Here is a 17,079-nt window from a genome sequence, read left to right on the forward strand (position 1 = left end):
GAGAGTGGATTGAGATTCCCCCAGATGGCATACAGGCATTATGCAAACCTATTGCTTGTCAAGGGTTGTCTGATGATTTCCCCTACTGTGCAGAACAGCTAGGAATTGATCCAGACGCCATCCCTGAATGCTACGCTTTCCCAACACTGCTACAGATTGGTTGTCTCGAGCAAGTCAGTAGGCGAGATCTAATCAAAGCTCAAGATCGAGACTTGCTCATCTCACCTGTGAAACAAGCTGTCAGAGATGGACAGATGTCGAGCGCAGTCAAGGGCGGGGCCCCCGCTGTAACCTTGCTAAGGAGAGAAGGCCCAAAGTTGCAGATCAGGGATGACCTACTCCAAAGAGTGATAAAGAATCAATCTGGACAAGAAATGCAACAGCTTGTACTACCAAAGGAGTACATACCTGCGGTACTAGCATCCTTGCATGATGAGTCTGGACATCTAGGAGTAGAGAAAACCACAGAGCTGGTTAGACAAAGGTTTTACTGGCCCAAGATGGCTAATGAGATTGATCAGTACATCAAGAATTGTGGCAGATGCATTTCTCGCAAGACTGCTCCCCAGCGCGCTGCACCTCTGGAGCAGATCACCAGCAAGGGACCACTTGACCTGGTATGCATTGACTTTCTGTCGCTGGAGCCAGATTCCCAGGGGATGTCAAGCATATTAGTAGTGACTGATCATTTCACGCGTTATGCGCAGGCCTTTCCCTCGAAAGACCAGAAGGCCACAACAGTAGCCAAGATCCTCTGTGAGAAATACTTTGTCCATTATGGCCTTCCGGCCAGGATTCATTCGGATCAGGGGCGTGATTTTGAAAGCCAACTAATCAGAGAGCTGCTGACAATGTTGGGGATCAGGAAATCACGTACGACTCCATACCACCCCCAGGGAGACCCTCAGCCAGAGAGGTTCAACCGTACCCTCCTCTCCATGCTGGGGACCTTGGATCCAAAACGGAAACAGAAATGGAGTCAGCACATAAGCCAACTGGTGCATGCATATAACAGCACCAGGAATGAGGCCACAGGATACTCACCCTATGCTTTAATGTTTGGACGAGAAGCAAGGTTGCCTGTTGACCTCTGTTTCGGCGTGTCTCCTGATGGAGATGCAGAAGCTCAGTACCACCAGTATGTGGCTAAGTTGAGATCTGACCTGCGCAAGGCGTACCAGTTGGCCTCAGACGCTGCAGATAAGAACCATCAGAAGAACAAAAGAGCACATGATAAACGGGTACGAGATCAAGTGTTGGAAGTAGGAGATCGAGTTTTGCTCCGAAACTTTGGATTAACTGGCAAACACAAGTTGCAGGATAAATGGAGACCTGTGCCTTACGTGGTTGTCAGTAAAATGCCAAATCTGCCCGTTTATACAATAAGGCCTGAGAGAGGAACGGCCAAGGTGAAAACAGTCCACCGAAATCACCTGCTGCCTATTGGATACTTGGTTCGACTCCCAGTCGACACCAATGAACCAGAGCCGGCTCAAAGGTCTGTGACGAGGTCACAAGACAAACAGACAGTGACTCAGACGGAACAAAATGATCCGAGAGCTGAGTTACAAGATGTGGCATCAGACTCAGAGGATGATGAAGACCGTGAATTAGGGAATGAGTCCTTGACACGTCCTGAACCCCCTGTTCAGGAGGTCCCTCCTGCGGTTGATGAGAACCATGCTGTACTTCCTCTAGATGAGGACATGGAAGGTTCCACAGCTGTAGAACCTGCAGTCCCTGAAGTGGAACCTGTTGATGCAGTCTCCTTAGACCCTGTGGCAGACACAAGTCTAGAAGGGGGAGACGGAATTGATAACGCTCAGTTACCTGTTGCGACTGAAGAGTCCCCACAGAGACTCCCAAGGAGGGAGAGAAGACCAGTTCATAGGTTCAGTTATGATGAGTTGGGACAACCTTCCACTCAATCCTGGTCCATACTAAGTAAAGGAGCGCTTGTGGAGTGCAGTACCTATTTGGATCCAGACCGTCTTTGTAACACTGTGTGGTGTCATCCCATGGCCAGATGTCCTGATTGTACAACAAGACGGAAGAAGCTGCAGATGGGTTAATGCCATGTCATTTGATGAGGACATCAAAATCTAAGAAGGGGGAGGGTGTAGCCCAGTGCTTATTTCATGCCCTTAGCCTTATTCTAAAACACAGAGTTCATGTCATACTAACACAGTTTGACCAAGTTAAAATGTTATGCCTTTAATAAATAGTTGTCTGTTAAAAATAGCCCTGCTATATAAATAGGTTTTGTAAAAAGACTTATGTTAAAAATGCATACAGTCCCAGCCAGCACGCCCACATGGGTCCCGCATGGGTACGAGTTGGGCTACTTGGGTACCACGTGGGCATGGGCTTGATGTGGGCAAATTACATGGGTCCCACGTGGGATACATGTGGGATACCTGGGCATGGGTTGGAAGTGGGCTTTCCCACATGGTTCCCACATGGGCTACGTGTGGGCTAACTGGGCATGGGATGGACATGGGCTGCCCCAAGTGGTTCCCACGTGGGCTACGTGTGGGATAACTGGGCATGGGATGGAGGTGGGCTGGCCCAAGTGGTTCCCACATGGGCTACATGTGGGCTAACTGGGCATGGGATGGACATGGGCTGGCCCACATGGATCCCGCATGGGCTACATGTGGGCTAACTGGGCATGGGATGGACATGGGCTGGCCCACGTGGTTCCCGCATGGGCTACATGTGGGCTAACTGGGCATGGGATGGACATGGGCTGGCCCACGTGGTTCCTGCATGGGCTACATGTGGGCTAAGTGGGCATGGGATGGAAGTGGGCTGGGCCACGTGTTTCCCGCATGGGCTACATGTGGGCTAACCGGGCTTGGGATGGACATGGGCTGGCCCACATGGTTCCCGCATGGGCTACATGTGGGCTAACGACCTGGGATGGAAGTGGGCTGGGCCACGTGTTTCCCGCATGGGCTACATGTGGGCTAACCGGGCTTGGGATGGACATGGGCTGGCCCACATGGTTCCCGCATGGGCTACATGTGGGCTAACGACCTGGGATGGACGTGGGCTGGCCCACGTCGTTCCCGCATGGGCTACATGTGTGCTAACTGGGCATGGGATGTAAGTGGGCTGGCCCAGGTGGTTCCCATGTGGGCTACATGTGGGCTAACTGGGCATGGGATGGACATGGGCTGGCCCACGTGGTTCCTGCATGGGCTACATGTGGGCTAACTGGGCATGGGATGGACATGGGCTGGCCCACATGGTTCCCGCATGGGCTACATGTGGGATAACTGGGCATGGGATGGACATGGGCTGGCCCACATGGTTCCCGCATGGGCTACATGTGGGCTAACTGGGCATGGGTTGGAAGTGGGCTGGCCCACATGGTTTCCACATGGGCTACATGTGGGATAACTGTGCATGGGATGGAAGTGGGCTGGCTCACGTGGTTCCCACATTGGTCTACATACATTTTCATACACTTCAAGCTTCAATCCCTGCAGTTCCTACATTGGTGTATTTTTTTATCATTACCCAGTTTAATTTTCTTTTGCTGTGAATTTTGGCTTAGGCAGTGGGGGAAAAACATATTTCCTTTACATATTTCCATATGGACCAACCAAGAGTAGCCTAGTTATTAACAACAGCTTGACCAAAATATCTATACACAGGTTATTCATAATATTAATAAGGGTAATAATAATAATAATAAAGGACCACTGGTGGTGTGTGTGTCTGTGTGTCTGTGTGTGTGTGTGTGTGTGTGTGTGTGTGTGTGTGTGTGTGTGTGTGTGTGTGTGTGTGTGTGTGTGTGTGCGCGCGTGCGTGCGTGCGTGCGTGCGTGCGTGCGTGTGCTTTTAACCTGTCTGGTGGTAGTAGGAAAAACATTAATTTCATTACTTCTATTTTGTTCATATGCTCCTAAAACAACATTCGACAACATTACATTATATTCATTAAAATAAGTTAAGCAGACTCCTGGTCAAATCCACACTCAAATATGCCAATCTACAAGATCACAACGCATTCCACTGCAAAACTGTAGTTATTATGTGTGGTTATAAACATTTTAGGAGAAAAGCCTCAGGCCATACACAATCTGTCGGTGTTCCACGATTGGCCAGACTTTGGACTTTGCTTTATGTGCTGCTAGTTATAGCTGCTTTGTACAACACCAATAGCCTAGCAGAGCTAAACAATCCACCTAATATTGCATTTAGTTAGCTGCATTAGTATATAGTCTCGCTACGCTAGGCTACAACACCACATTCTACTTGATTCATTTTGTTCAAAAAGGCAGGGGCAGGCAGGCAGGCAGGCAGGCACAGTGAGTAGACCAAACCAAGACTCTCATTACCATGTGAATACAGGGTGATTTCACATGTAGGTGCTATTGACCGTCTAGCCAATCACTGTCCTTTCCAGACTTTTTCAAACTGAATCTCTTTTTCTTTGTCATTTGAGAGTGAGGAACTTCATGAGAGGTTCCACGAATGGACCTTAAAAAAATCCAAAAGTATGTGGTAAGTAACCTCATTATCTAATCTATATTCTAAAATCTTCTCAAACTAGCCTAGAGACTAGCCTAGTTTTAACTCAAGGTTTGTTGTTTTTGTCAACTTAACTATAAGGACATTATCTTTAAACAACAAGTTACATGTTTTATGCTCTAGTTATCACATTGCAACCAATTATTTCAAACCATGGATTTAGACAGGCCAATATTGTTATATATTATATTTTAATGTCTACTAGCTAATGAAGCATCACAGCACATATGTTATGAGCTTGTAAATTGGCAATGTTTTGTCAGAGTTGTGTGCAGAGCAGTTAAGTATTTAGTGCAGCCAGATGCTTAAAGGTGGGCCAGAACATAACTTTTTTCCCCTCCTCAAATATGTGTAGGCCTACATTGACATTTACATTGCTTTAACTTTTGAAATCTCTTTTGTTCCCTCTTTCATGAAGAAAATGTGCTCAACACAAACCTGAAAAGCAGAGGCTTCGAACTACAGACAGACAATGAAGTACCCCATAAGTGACAATGGTAATATAAACTTACATAATGCTTGGCTAACTTAAATGTTGTGTGGAAAAAACTGAAGTTGAATGTGACAGCATATAGCTGCAGCTAACTAGTGGAAGGGGCAGATTTGTTGAAGAACTTGAGCCAAAAATAGCAGATCTACAAGCTCACAACGCCTCGCAGTGCAAGGCTTGTAGATCAGACATTTGGGTAAAGAGGTTTTATAGAGAGAGAAAAGAGCAGACCAAGTGACGAGTGAAATGTCAACTTTATTAAGTATTGACTGTTCAAGTGGTTAAATATCTGAAACACAAATTGACATGGATCCAAAATACAATGATGATTTTCCTGTCATGATGAAACTATATGGAAGCAAGGAAAAGGTGTTGGTCCCTGCTTCATCTCTCTCAACTAGGGGTCCTTGGCCTGTAAACATTGAGAATTCAAAACAAGTTTGTCCACAGTCAGCAGGCACGTAGACAGTAGGCAGCTGATAGCCTACTCAACTTGCTTATAGAGATGCAAATTTTTGCTATTGTTTCCATTGGGTGACGGGGGTTTACTTTGGGTCATCGTCACCTGGCTTTACAAAGAATCAAATGTGCACACACTCACCAAATGATGTCTCCTCCTGTATACTACACTATTGGACTTTAGTTACTAATTACTTATTTAGAATATTATTAGGCTATAAAACATAGGCCTACATTAATCTCTTCAGCCCTATACATTTTGTCCATTTGAAAATAGCCGATCTACAAGCTCACTTCACTGGCATTTCGGCTGGCATTTCGCCTACTAAAATCTCATTCCTGGTGACGCCAGTGTAAGTGTGTTTAAAGATAGAATGACTACTACTTTACATTCATATCTTGTGGCTTTTCCTTTCTTTGACTTTTGTCATAAACTCAGGAATTGCCATGTCGGAGATATCTAAGGTTAAGGCTTCCTGGGTGAAGGCAAGATGGCCAGAACAGTGGAAGGCAGCAGAACCGTCCAGGCTTCACCAATTCATCAAGGATCTCACAGATGTTCCTGACCAGCACCTCCCCTGTAAGGAGTGGACAACCCTCAATCAGCTGAGAACAGGTGTGGGACGTTTCAGTGCAGCACAGGATCCATCACAGACTGTGGAGCATGTGATGATCAGCTTCCCTATATACCAGCCACTGAATGGTGATCATGGCCGAGAATGATCATGACCTAGACAATGACACACTCGACTGGATTGCTGCAACCGAGTGTAAGGACTATACAACAGAAAAAGAACTGGGTGGTGTGCCACCCCAATAGACAAACTCTCTCTCTCCCTCCCCTGTGGTTGGCTAAAAAAAAAAACACCCACAAGCACAACGGACCCAGATGATGAATGCAACATGAATGAACACTGGATTCCAGAAAACCTATGCCCTAAAACAGTTTTGTTACAAAATTCAAGATTTTGATGCACCTCTTACGCAATTTATGTTTTTGGAAAATGTTTATCCTTTATTTTGTTCTGTTAGCAATCTGTGGAGCAATATCTCTTTTTGCATTTCAAGTGTTTTCTTTAATGTACTGCCGTGGTTCTCAACCTTTTCTGGTCAAGACCCCCAAAATAATCATATTTGAACTGGGGACCCCCAGTAAAATTCTTTTTTTTTGTATATACACGGTTCTATTGTGAAAATAGCAGATCTACATTGCTCACAACGCCTCGCAACCTGAGGCGTTGTGAGCATGTAGATCGGCTATTTTCACAATTCTTGCCTCTAGAGGTATTAAAAAGTCCTAAATTGTCACTTTAGAAATGTGCATATGCCCTCTATACACTTACATTTCATGTTGGATTGTTTACTGTTGAGTGAGAAAACAATGTTGCACATTAAGTTAATCATCTGGGGACCCCCTCAAAATAATTTGCCGACCACAGTCTATGGTCCCGACCCACAGGTTGAGAACCACTGATGTACTGTATGTACACTTGCACATTTGATCTGTTTGCCTTCATGCTGCTGCTATCTTTATCTATATCGTATTTTATTATCTTGTTTATTTTTGTAATAAACGTTGTCAAATATACAGTATATTGTCTATTTTCATCCAAAATGTATTTCAGGTGTTTCAATAATTAACACAGTTCATGTCAAACACTGTTTTAGTCTACCATTAAAATCTTCCTAGGAGCAAGGTTGAACCCACTTGGATCCCACGTTTATCCCCTATGGTTCCCGCATAGAATTGCCTAGGTGGGGCCCAACCAGGGCCTATGTAGAACCCACCTAGAGCCCACACAGGCTAGCCCAAGCGCCTCCCACCTGGGTCCCATACAAATTTGCAGAGGTGGGGCCCAACCAGGGCCCATGTAGAACCCACCTAGAGCCCACACAGGCTAGCCCAAGCGGCTCCCACCTGGGTCCCATATACATTTGCCGAGGTGGGGCCCACCCAGGACCCATGCAGAACCCACCCAGAGCCCACGTGGGCTAGCCCAAGTGGTTCCCACTTGGGTCCCATATAAATTTGCCGATGTGGGGCCCACCCAGGGCCCCTGCAGAACCCACGTTGAGCCCACGTGGGCTAGCCCAAGTGGTTCCCACCTGGGTCCCATATAAATTAGCCGAGGTGGGGCCCACCCAGCGCCCATGTAGAACCCACGTTAAGCCCACGTGGGCTAACCCACGAGGGACCCTTGTGGAAACCGCGGACATTCCCACATAGAACCCACGTGGGCTAGCCCAGGCGGTTCCCACATGGGTCCCATATAAATTTGCCGAGGTGGGGCCCACCCAGCGCCCATGTAGAACCCACGTTGAGCCCACGTGGGCTAGCCCAAGTGGTTCCCACCTGGGTCCCATGTAAATTAGCCGAGGTGGGGCCCACCCCGGGCCCATGTAGAACCCACACAGAGCCCACGTGGGCTAACCCACAAGGGACCCTTGTGGAAACCGCGGACATTCCCACATGGGGCCCATGTAGGGAAGCCCACCCTGTACCCATGCGGGACCCATGTGGGCGTGCTGGCTGGGGTATATGTCATGGTGGTTAAAGGGTTAATTTCATGGGAGACTGTGGAAGAGAAAACCTTAACGAGTCACAGTGACCCAGTACTGATCAAAGTTTACTGATCAAAGGGTAAACTAGTTAGTCACCTAGGCAACTGAATTGTCAGGTTTATTAGTGATGTGTGCTGATTGGTGACTTCTCAATCAGTCCAGTGGGGAGAGAGGAGAGGGGAATGATTGCTGGGGAGAATCACCTGTTGTATTTTCTGGGAGGCTGCAGTCTGTGACCAGAAGAAATGTTTCTGCCAGTGTTGATGCACAGTAGCTAATCTTTTTGTTGTTTTCTTGACAATAGTGAATTGTAAACTAAAGTAATGTGAGTTGGTGAAAAGTGAAAAGAAAGCCAGTGGATATTACTCGAAGAGAGGACGTCAAGGCTGCCTTTTAACAGACTGGTTGGAGTTTGTTCCTGACGAGGAGTTCCATTCAACCTGTCTGCTTCATCTCCCACTCATCATCCCTTCCGCAACTGTTCCCCAGAGCGAACAGTAGACTTTTCACTAAAAGAGAGGATTACTGTACATCGTAACGAACTGTTCCCCAGAGCGAACAGAGACTGTGCCCTTGCTCAAACCCAAGAGGAGGATTCCCCATCGCATCAAACAGGCCTGCACCTTTTTTGTTTTGTGAGTGTGTGAGTGTGGGCCCACAGTAATTTGATGTTATTTTGTATGTTCTGTTGAGAAATAGTGTTCGCCTATTGTATGGTACACTAAGGTTAAAGGGATTCTTGAAGATTTTGAGATTTGAGTTTTTACATTTTGATTGATTGATTTGAAGTCAATCGGGTTCATTGTGAAGGTAATTTAGAGTCTACCTTATGTAGATCTTTCAATTTTGGGTTTTTCATGTGAAGGTGTTTAAGGGACTACATTAGGTAGATCTCTTATTTTTGATTTCATAACAGGCCTTAGGCCTAGCGGTTCACTTTAAAAAGGGTTACCATTTCAATTTCATGTTGTATTGTGCATTTCATGGTTTATTTGTTTGACATTTAAAAAAAGGGTTAAAACATTTAAGTAAAACTTCGATTACCCTTTAAACTGTGGTCTGTTCATTTATTTACAAAAGGTCTGTGGTCTAATTAATGAGCCTTGTGGTTTATTTTATAAATACAGGGTTTACAGTAGAAAGAACCGAACTCAAACGCCCCGTTACTCCTTTCCCTATAGTATCGGGGTGCTACATTTGTTTCCTAATTTATGTAATTTCTCAGATTTGTCTTTGATTTCTTCATGAAATTATTTAAAAAATCGTTGAATGTGTTTTTTTAATTCATGAAAAATTATACTTTTTTAATGTTTCTTTTTTTTAATAATAATTACAAACAATGTAGGAAACACAAAATTCAGGGACCCATAAAAACGTGTCCGTGACCTACAAATGGGTCCCGACCCATTGTTTGGGAAACAGTGCTGTAAGACGTTTACAGTATGTTTAGGCAAATATGCATGTTGTGAGGATTACGGTTAGGGTTCAGGGTGGAGGAAATACAGTAGTGTATAGTCTGTGGAAAGTCAACAAGGAGTGACAGTGAGTGTGTGTGTGCATGTGTCCATAATATCTACCCGTAGTGACATTGAGAGTGACAGCAGGACTGTCTGTGAAGGACTCCTTCTCTGTCCTCACTGCAAAGTGATACTGTCTGCCTGGTGTCAGACTGGAGAACACAGCCCTCTGACTCAATACCTTCTGGACCTGTAGCACACCACGCACGCACGCACGCACGCACGCACGCACGCACGCACGCACACGCACACGCACACACACACACACACACACGGAAATCAGTCTTCTGGTGATACATCAGTAATCCAGTGTGGTGTCAAAGGGAGCCAATGTTTTGACCTTTACTTGTAAAAATTTATATTATGTTGAAATCAAAACTGAGCAAAACATTAAATACAAATACACTAACAACTTTAGATAGAAATGTTAATTAAGTACATAAAACATCAATATGTGAAAAGAACACTTTAATTATACAATGAACAAGCAAAGAAATAAATATAAAATACACACACATTGAAATATATTTTGCCTATTAAAAACTACTGTTGTGAGCTTGTAGATTTGCTATTTTTGAATATATATATATATATATATATAAAAAGTCTAGAGCTGACAGCTGAATTTCACTAAAGCCCCCCCAAATGAATTGTTACCATCATGTAAAAAAGAGCTGGCAAAAAGCCATTAAACCAATACACATGCGCACAAATAAAACACACGCAATACGTTTACAACATGCCCACATCAAACCGGTGTAGTTTGCCACTGGAGCAGATGCGAGCGGAGAGCCTCGGATCTAAAAGCCCTTCAGCAGTCATTACCGAACATGGAGAGAAGAGAGCATTCCTCATCCACCACCGCTGATTGTGGACTTTAACAAACCTGCCAGTCTAACCTTGAGAATAAAGCAATCCCCCCGAATTCATTCACACATCAAATTGAGACACCAAAAACAACCCTGACTTTTTAATGACTTTTGTGGCTTTGGTACCGTGAGTGTGCGGCGGTCACAGTCGAAGCAGATAACCTCGTATCCATGTGCACGGCCACCCGCTGCATCCCAAAGCAGCTCAGCAGACGACTCTGTCACCACACCTTCTCTCACACTGCCTGGAGGGGCCAGGCCTGCAATTAGAAACACGTCAGATCATTATGCTATAATTATTGTCAAAATAAACATACTGAGGATAGTAATTAACCTAGGTTTATAGGGAGAATTAAAACTCAGCAATCAGGGCAAGATACCCGACTTATCTGTTTTTAAGAGATAGCACTGGAGAAGGTTCTTTTAATCAGGGCGTTATTATGATGTGGTTATACTGCGTGGGTATGTTTATTTTTACGTCTTCTTGTGGTTTTCTCAATGTACAACACAGTGGTTATCAAAGCGGGGTAGGGGGACCCCCAGGGGTCTTTGGGCGGCCGGGTTCCAGGGGGTCCCCAGCAAAATTAGATAATATACAGTACCATCGAAATCAGTTTGATAACCACTTTAACCTTAGTATATCGTCACTGTCGGGCAGAAACCTTGTATCTCCAAGTTTCAAATGTGTAATTTTTTTCGCAAAGTAAAGCCCTGCTTCATCATACAAGGCTGTCGCACAAAAGTAGTGAAAACAGCAGATCTACAAGCGTGTGTGCTTGTAGATATGCTGTTTTCACTAGTTTAAATCATTTTTAAAATGATAAATACAAAACGAACAATTTTGGACATACAAGGTTTCCACACGATAAACAATGATATACAAGCTCACAACGCAACGCGTTGAGCTTGTAGATCTGCTATTGAATTATAATTCTTTGGGGGAGGGGGTCTTTGGCATGAAAACACAACTGATATACAATGTGCGTGGCTGTGTGCAAGCATGCTTGCGATTAACGCAACTCACTGGTTCTGATGGGGTGTGTGTGGTAGGGGGCTCCCGTCCTATCTCGGCTGGTGCTGTACACCCTGAGATGGTAGTGGGACCCCGGACTCAGGTTTCTGAGGGACACCACGCGGGCCCCGCCAGGGAGAGAGTGCCACTCGCACGTGTCCCTCTCACACGCCTCCCCACATGCTCCGTCACACGCTCCGTGACAAAGACACACCTTCACACCGTCGAGCACACCCTGCAGTGGCGGTTGGATGTATAGCAGAGAAGAGTTTGTGCCCACGGACAGAGGGAGTGCTACCTGCACTGGCCACGGCTCTACCGACGCACAGAGAGATGCACAGACATTCACAGGTAGAGAAAGAGACAGACAAAGGACATTAGACCTTTTTCACAAATGTGGCCCAATGTCCGCTTTGATTTTTATCGATTTTTTCTAACCATTACCAACAAAGTTAAGAAGCCATCTTTATATACACCTGATTCTTTGATCTGTGATCACTCATTTTGTGTTTCAAAATATCATATAACACAATACAGTTGCTATCATTGACGTGTATCTGTTTCTGTCAGATCAAAGTGATGTGATGGACAATGCTAACTGTTATACAAGGCTAATGGTACAGTAATATTACACCATTTTACCAATTACAAAAAAAAAAGAAAAAAAAGATCTGTGCTCAAATTGCTTATCCAGCCTCAAGAGCTAATCACAAGTAGTTCCATACCACAATTCATATACAGTAAATTGGTCCAATGCCATAACCACTATACAAGCAAATATATATACTAGTCCTGTGCCCGAGGGGTATCTACTGTACACTCACAGTATATGAGGGATTGAATGTAGGTGTCTCAGAAATAATGTTGGAGAACCCAGACCGGTGCCCGTTGGGCAGAACAGTCACCATTGATGTCATTCGCTAAATTAATAGTTAGATAAAAAAAAAGTGAGTACTTTTACCACCACTGCCTGCAATGCAGTGAGAACACTGCATTACACAACAAAATCTTCAGTAGTCATTTACGGTACTTCTGAGGTCAGGATTTTCACAACTCAATCAATAAACCCACCTGTGTGTGGTTCAGCAGCTAATTATGAATGGGAACACCTTGCATTTAACATTTGAGGCAGAGTTTAAAAGTAGCATCTATTTGCTGATTACGCTAATAGTGATGCACCTTTACCTGATATTTGATAAACGGCCAGTGCAAGGCCAATATTGACAATGCAATGTATAGTCACTCAACCCTATTCACTACATCTTTCTAAAAGATATACTGTAATACAGGGTTCCCAAATTAGTTTTCCCCAAGGGCCGACGAATTATGTCTAGGGTACCAAGCCGAGGGCCACAACATTGCAGGGGGTGAAGGCGGCGTTCCCGCTACTCCAGCGACTGCGACAGTTCAGATATCGTCGTTGTCGGGTGAAAATCTTGTATGTCCAAAACCATTCGTTTTGCATTTATCATTTTAAACATTATCTAAACTAGTGAAAACAGCCGATCTACAAGCACACAACGCCTCGCGGTGCGAGTCGTTGTGTGCTTGTAGATCTGCTGTTTTCACTACTTTTGTGCGACGGCCTTGTATGATTTGCGAAAGAACGTACACATTTGGAGATTTCCACCCGACAACGACGATATACTAGTGTTGTTGCTGCTCTTATACCACCATTATTACTGGGGTTGGTGTGGGCCAGACAGTAGCCCCCCGCGGGCCGCAAATGGCCCGCGGGCCGCCTATTGGGGAACCCTGCTGTAATACAATGTATTCTACCTGTGGTGTAAATGATGGTGGTCTCCTGACTCTTGTCTTGTCCTCTCACTGAGACCACTCCCACCTTGTAGGTCTGACCTGGAGTGAGCATGCCCAGAGCCACACATACTGACGCATTTGCCCAGAGCGCCATAGGACTGGACTCATTTATCCATAATGCAGTTGGTCTGGGGTAGTTTATTGAATGGGATGTGAGGTAATAGCCCTCTGGAGGGTCGTCCGGAGTACTGTTCCAGCAGGCCGTTAGGTTTACTCCTGCGCTACGCATTGCCAGTCCGCCAGGGGCCCTCACCCCTAATACACACAAAACACAGCAGTCATTAGCTTCAATTCAGTGGACCGGAGTCAAATACAGCAGCATTTGCACAAATTAAAGTCATTTTCAATTCAGAGTATTGGGGACAATTGGAATAGTACCTAAACACTTAAATCCTATAGGATTCTATATCTGGTCCGCTCCTTTTCCCCTCTACACCAAAACTATTCATAGCCAATCTGCAAGGTCACAATGCATCGCCTTGCGACAATTCTTTTGGCCCACAATAGGGAGAAATATTGTGGGGATTGTGAAACATTTCTAGGAAAACATATGGAAAAAGTAATGAATTAAAGACCCACACAATTGGTCCAGGATAAAACAAAGTGAACAGTTATTTGCAGTTTATGCACATGTATTTATTATATATTATTATATTATATTATATATTATATATTTTTTTTTTACAATTATGACGATTATGACAAAATAACTGTGATAATCTCAAATAACTGTGATTAAACGATTACCGGTATGTCATAATTGTGACAGGCCTAAGCACAAACGCACACAACACATGCATTAACACTTACCAGTGCGCACTATCAGATGCTTCTGTTCACAGCTCTCAACTCCATGCTCAGTGACAGTGTAAACTCCAACCCTGTACTTCCTGTATGACTTCAGACCTCCAATTACGGCATTGTACGTCTGCGGTCCACCAATCGCAGATGACCTGGAGATGTTGGCCATTCCAGCTATCCACTCCTGTCCCGAAGCCATGTCCATATAGCGCACCACAAAGCTCCATGTTTTGGCATGCCTTGATTCTGGAAGCATCCAGTGAACTGCAAACTGACTAACTATGATGGAACCAACCGTGTTGTTTTCTGGTGGAGTAGGCCCTGTGACAGAATGGGCATAAACATGTTACAATATTGGTGGTGGGTGATGATATCACTTGAGCAGGGGTGTCGCACCAAATACTGGGCCCTGGGTACAAGCATTCACTGCGGGTCCCCCATGAATGTTCTTCATAGGGGTAGGGGGTTTAACCCATTTAGACTGGGAATGCATTATTACGCATTATGTTTGTGCTTTAACTATTGAAAAATAGCAGATAGCTCACCCTGCGGCACCGAGTGAAGCGCTGCGAGCTTGTAGATCTGCTATTTTTGAAAAATCTTGGAAATTTAAAAACCTATGTTTCTATGTCAGTGGTGCTCAAACTTTTTCATGTGAAGGACCCCCAAAATGACATGTATTTGGCCACGGACCCCCATCTCAAAATATTTAGTTCCAGGGACCCCCCAGAAGAAAAATTTGAGTTACAAATGTTCACTTAAAAATACTTTGCACACATTTTCACAACTCTTATATAGCAGATCTACAAGCTCGCAGTGCAGCACTCGGTGCGGCGCTGTGCGCTTGTATATCTGCTAAATACTTAAGGCCCCTCCACCTTGGGCCCTAGATCAGTCCCATTTTCCCCCCCTTGTGACGTCCCTGCACTTGAGATATGGAGAGCGGGGCACATTAGCTTGCGCTGATTGGTCAGCTATATAACTGTTATCATCCCCTCTGTGCTTTTAGCATCCTCCTCATACAGCGTGAATAAAGGTTGGGTACAGTATGTGATAAAACAAGATATTCATGGATCAAACATCAATATTAAATATGTCTGGTCTTCAGATTTTCAAATTTTACATGCTTAATCATGTAGTGCAATGATATACAGTACTGTGTGCCAATGTTAAGATATGTCTTGATATAGGAGGCACTTGAAACTTATAAATACATTTTTAGAGAAATGGAGAGATAGCTAAGACGATTTTAAATATTTGTTTTTCCTGACATTATTAAAATTGACAACTATGTGGGTTGTAAATTAGCACAGTTTCATGGTAGGTGTAATATAGAATTTGAATGTGTGCGTGTGCGTGCGTGTGTCTGTCTCTGTGTGTGTGTGTGTGTGTGTGTGTGTGTGTGTGTGTGTGTGTGTGTGTGTGTGTGTGTGCGTGCATACGTGCGTGCGTGCGTGCGTGCGTGCGTGCGTGCGTGCGTGCAAGGAAGGACTCACTGGTATAGGCGGTGTGAGTTCTCCCCAGGCTCCAGTACGAGCCTTCAGAGTGAGAAGCTCTAAGGGAGAATGAGTAGGCACTCCCGGGGGACAGACCTGCCAAAGTCACCCCTCGGGACGACAGGGACACTGGCACATGAACCAGTCTGTTCATGCTTCCGCGCCTCTCCCCCATCACCTCTCCCCAGTCAACTCTCCTGTTTCCCCCCTCCTCCTCCTCCTCCTCCTCCTTCTCCTCTCCGGGTCCAGGTTCGTCTTTCGCCTCCTCTTGGTACTGTAGGACAACCTGAGGCGCAGGACGTTGACCAGAGGTCAGCGCCGTGAGGTCGCCCCAGCGAAGCTCCACCTCGCGCTCTGTCACCTGGCCCAGGTCCAAAGAGAAGGAGGCAGGGACCATGGGGACTGTGGGCCGACAGAGAGGGAGAGGGAGGGAGAGAGAGAGAGAGAAGGAGAGAGTACATTTCAGAAACTCCCCCAAATTCCTGAGCTTAACTTCCCTTGGGAAATTCTCAGTATTTAGTTATTAGACCCTGTCGAACTCACAACCTGCAGTGCGAGCTGAAATACTCTAGCAGGATCATTGATAACATGGCATATACATCTGTACAATACTGACAGGGGAAATGTTTGTTACTGTACATTAAATTAGTTTTCTGCATTTAGCCATGCGCTATTATAGCTCTTGGTGAGCAGTTATAGGGGCATTTATATGTCCACCAAGGCTTTTCTTTCTTCCTGAGAGCAGCGTATGTTATGAATTAGTTTCAATGGGAGTGCCCCGTATCTATGGCAGTGGTTCTCAACCTTTTCAGGCCGCGACCCCCAAAATAATCATATTTTAACTGGGGGACCCCCACCCTGACGAGCACTAAGAGTTGAGGCATTACATTTTGTATAACATGGTTCTATGTGATCGGCTATTTTCACATTTTCTGCCTCTAATATCTAACAATTTGACCAATGTTTAATTTGTCATTTTAGAGGTATTAAAAAGTCCTCAAATTATCACTTTAGAAATGTGCAGATACCCTCCATAGACTTAAACGGTATGTTGGTTTGTTTACTGTTGAGAGAGAAAACAACAAAGTTGCACATTAGGTTAATCATCGGGGACCCCCCCAAATGATTTGGGGACCCCCATGAGGGTCCCGACCCACAGGTTGAGAACCACTGATCTATGGTATGCTGGAAGCGCCAGCTGCATGTCATGGCTGGTATAGCTGAGTGTCCTCAATCAGTTATGGCTGCATTTACACACCAAGACTGCCTTTCTCTGTCTTTCAAACAACTGTTTATTGTCATACCTCCAGACAAGGTCCCCCTATGGGATAACAGCGCCATCTGGCGCTGCAACAGAGTAAAACTCATAAGCTCCCGTACGAGAAATATCATTTGTCGGGAGGGCTGTCAATCACAAACGAGGGCACCGCCCCCGAGTGTATATAAGCCCTGTGGGCTATCATAACTTCCTCTTCCGCACCTCTGCTTACCTGCAACTAGAGTGTCGCGAACTC

The 17,079-nt window shown here is 45.1% G+C and overlaps 1 protein-coding gene across 1 annotated transcript in view; it reads right to left on the minus strand.

The window, feature by feature from the left end:
• Positions 1-17,079, minus strand: part of ptprq (protein tyrosine phosphatase receptor type Q) — a gene marked incomplete at its 5' end in the record, with an annotated part of 117,965 nt that overhangs the window by 89,481 nt on the left and 11,405 nt on the right. The window contains 8 exons of the mRNA XM_080736915.1: positions 409-446; positions 1,164-1,194; positions 9,630-9,759; positions 10,568-10,698; positions 11,463-11,765; positions 13,230-13,307; positions 14,079-14,390; positions 15,566-15,967. Coding sequence (XP_080593041.1) covers positions 409-446; positions 1,164-1,194; positions 9,630-9,759; positions 10,568-10,698; positions 11,463-11,765; positions 13,230-13,307; positions 14,079-14,390; positions 15,566-15,967 — 1,425 coding nt within the window. The remainder of the gene's footprint in view (positions 1-408; positions 447-1,163; positions 1,195-9,629; positions 9,760-10,567; positions 10,699-11,462; positions 11,766-13,229; positions 13,308-14,078; positions 14,391-15,565; positions 15,968-17,079) is intronic.

Source organism: Nannobrachium achirus, assembly GCF_963921795.1.
Source record: "Nannobrachium achirus genome assembly, chromosome: 11".
Taxonomy (NCBI): Eukaryota; Metazoa; Chordata; class Actinopteri; order Myctophiformes; family Myctophidae; genus Nannobrachium; species Nannobrachium achirus.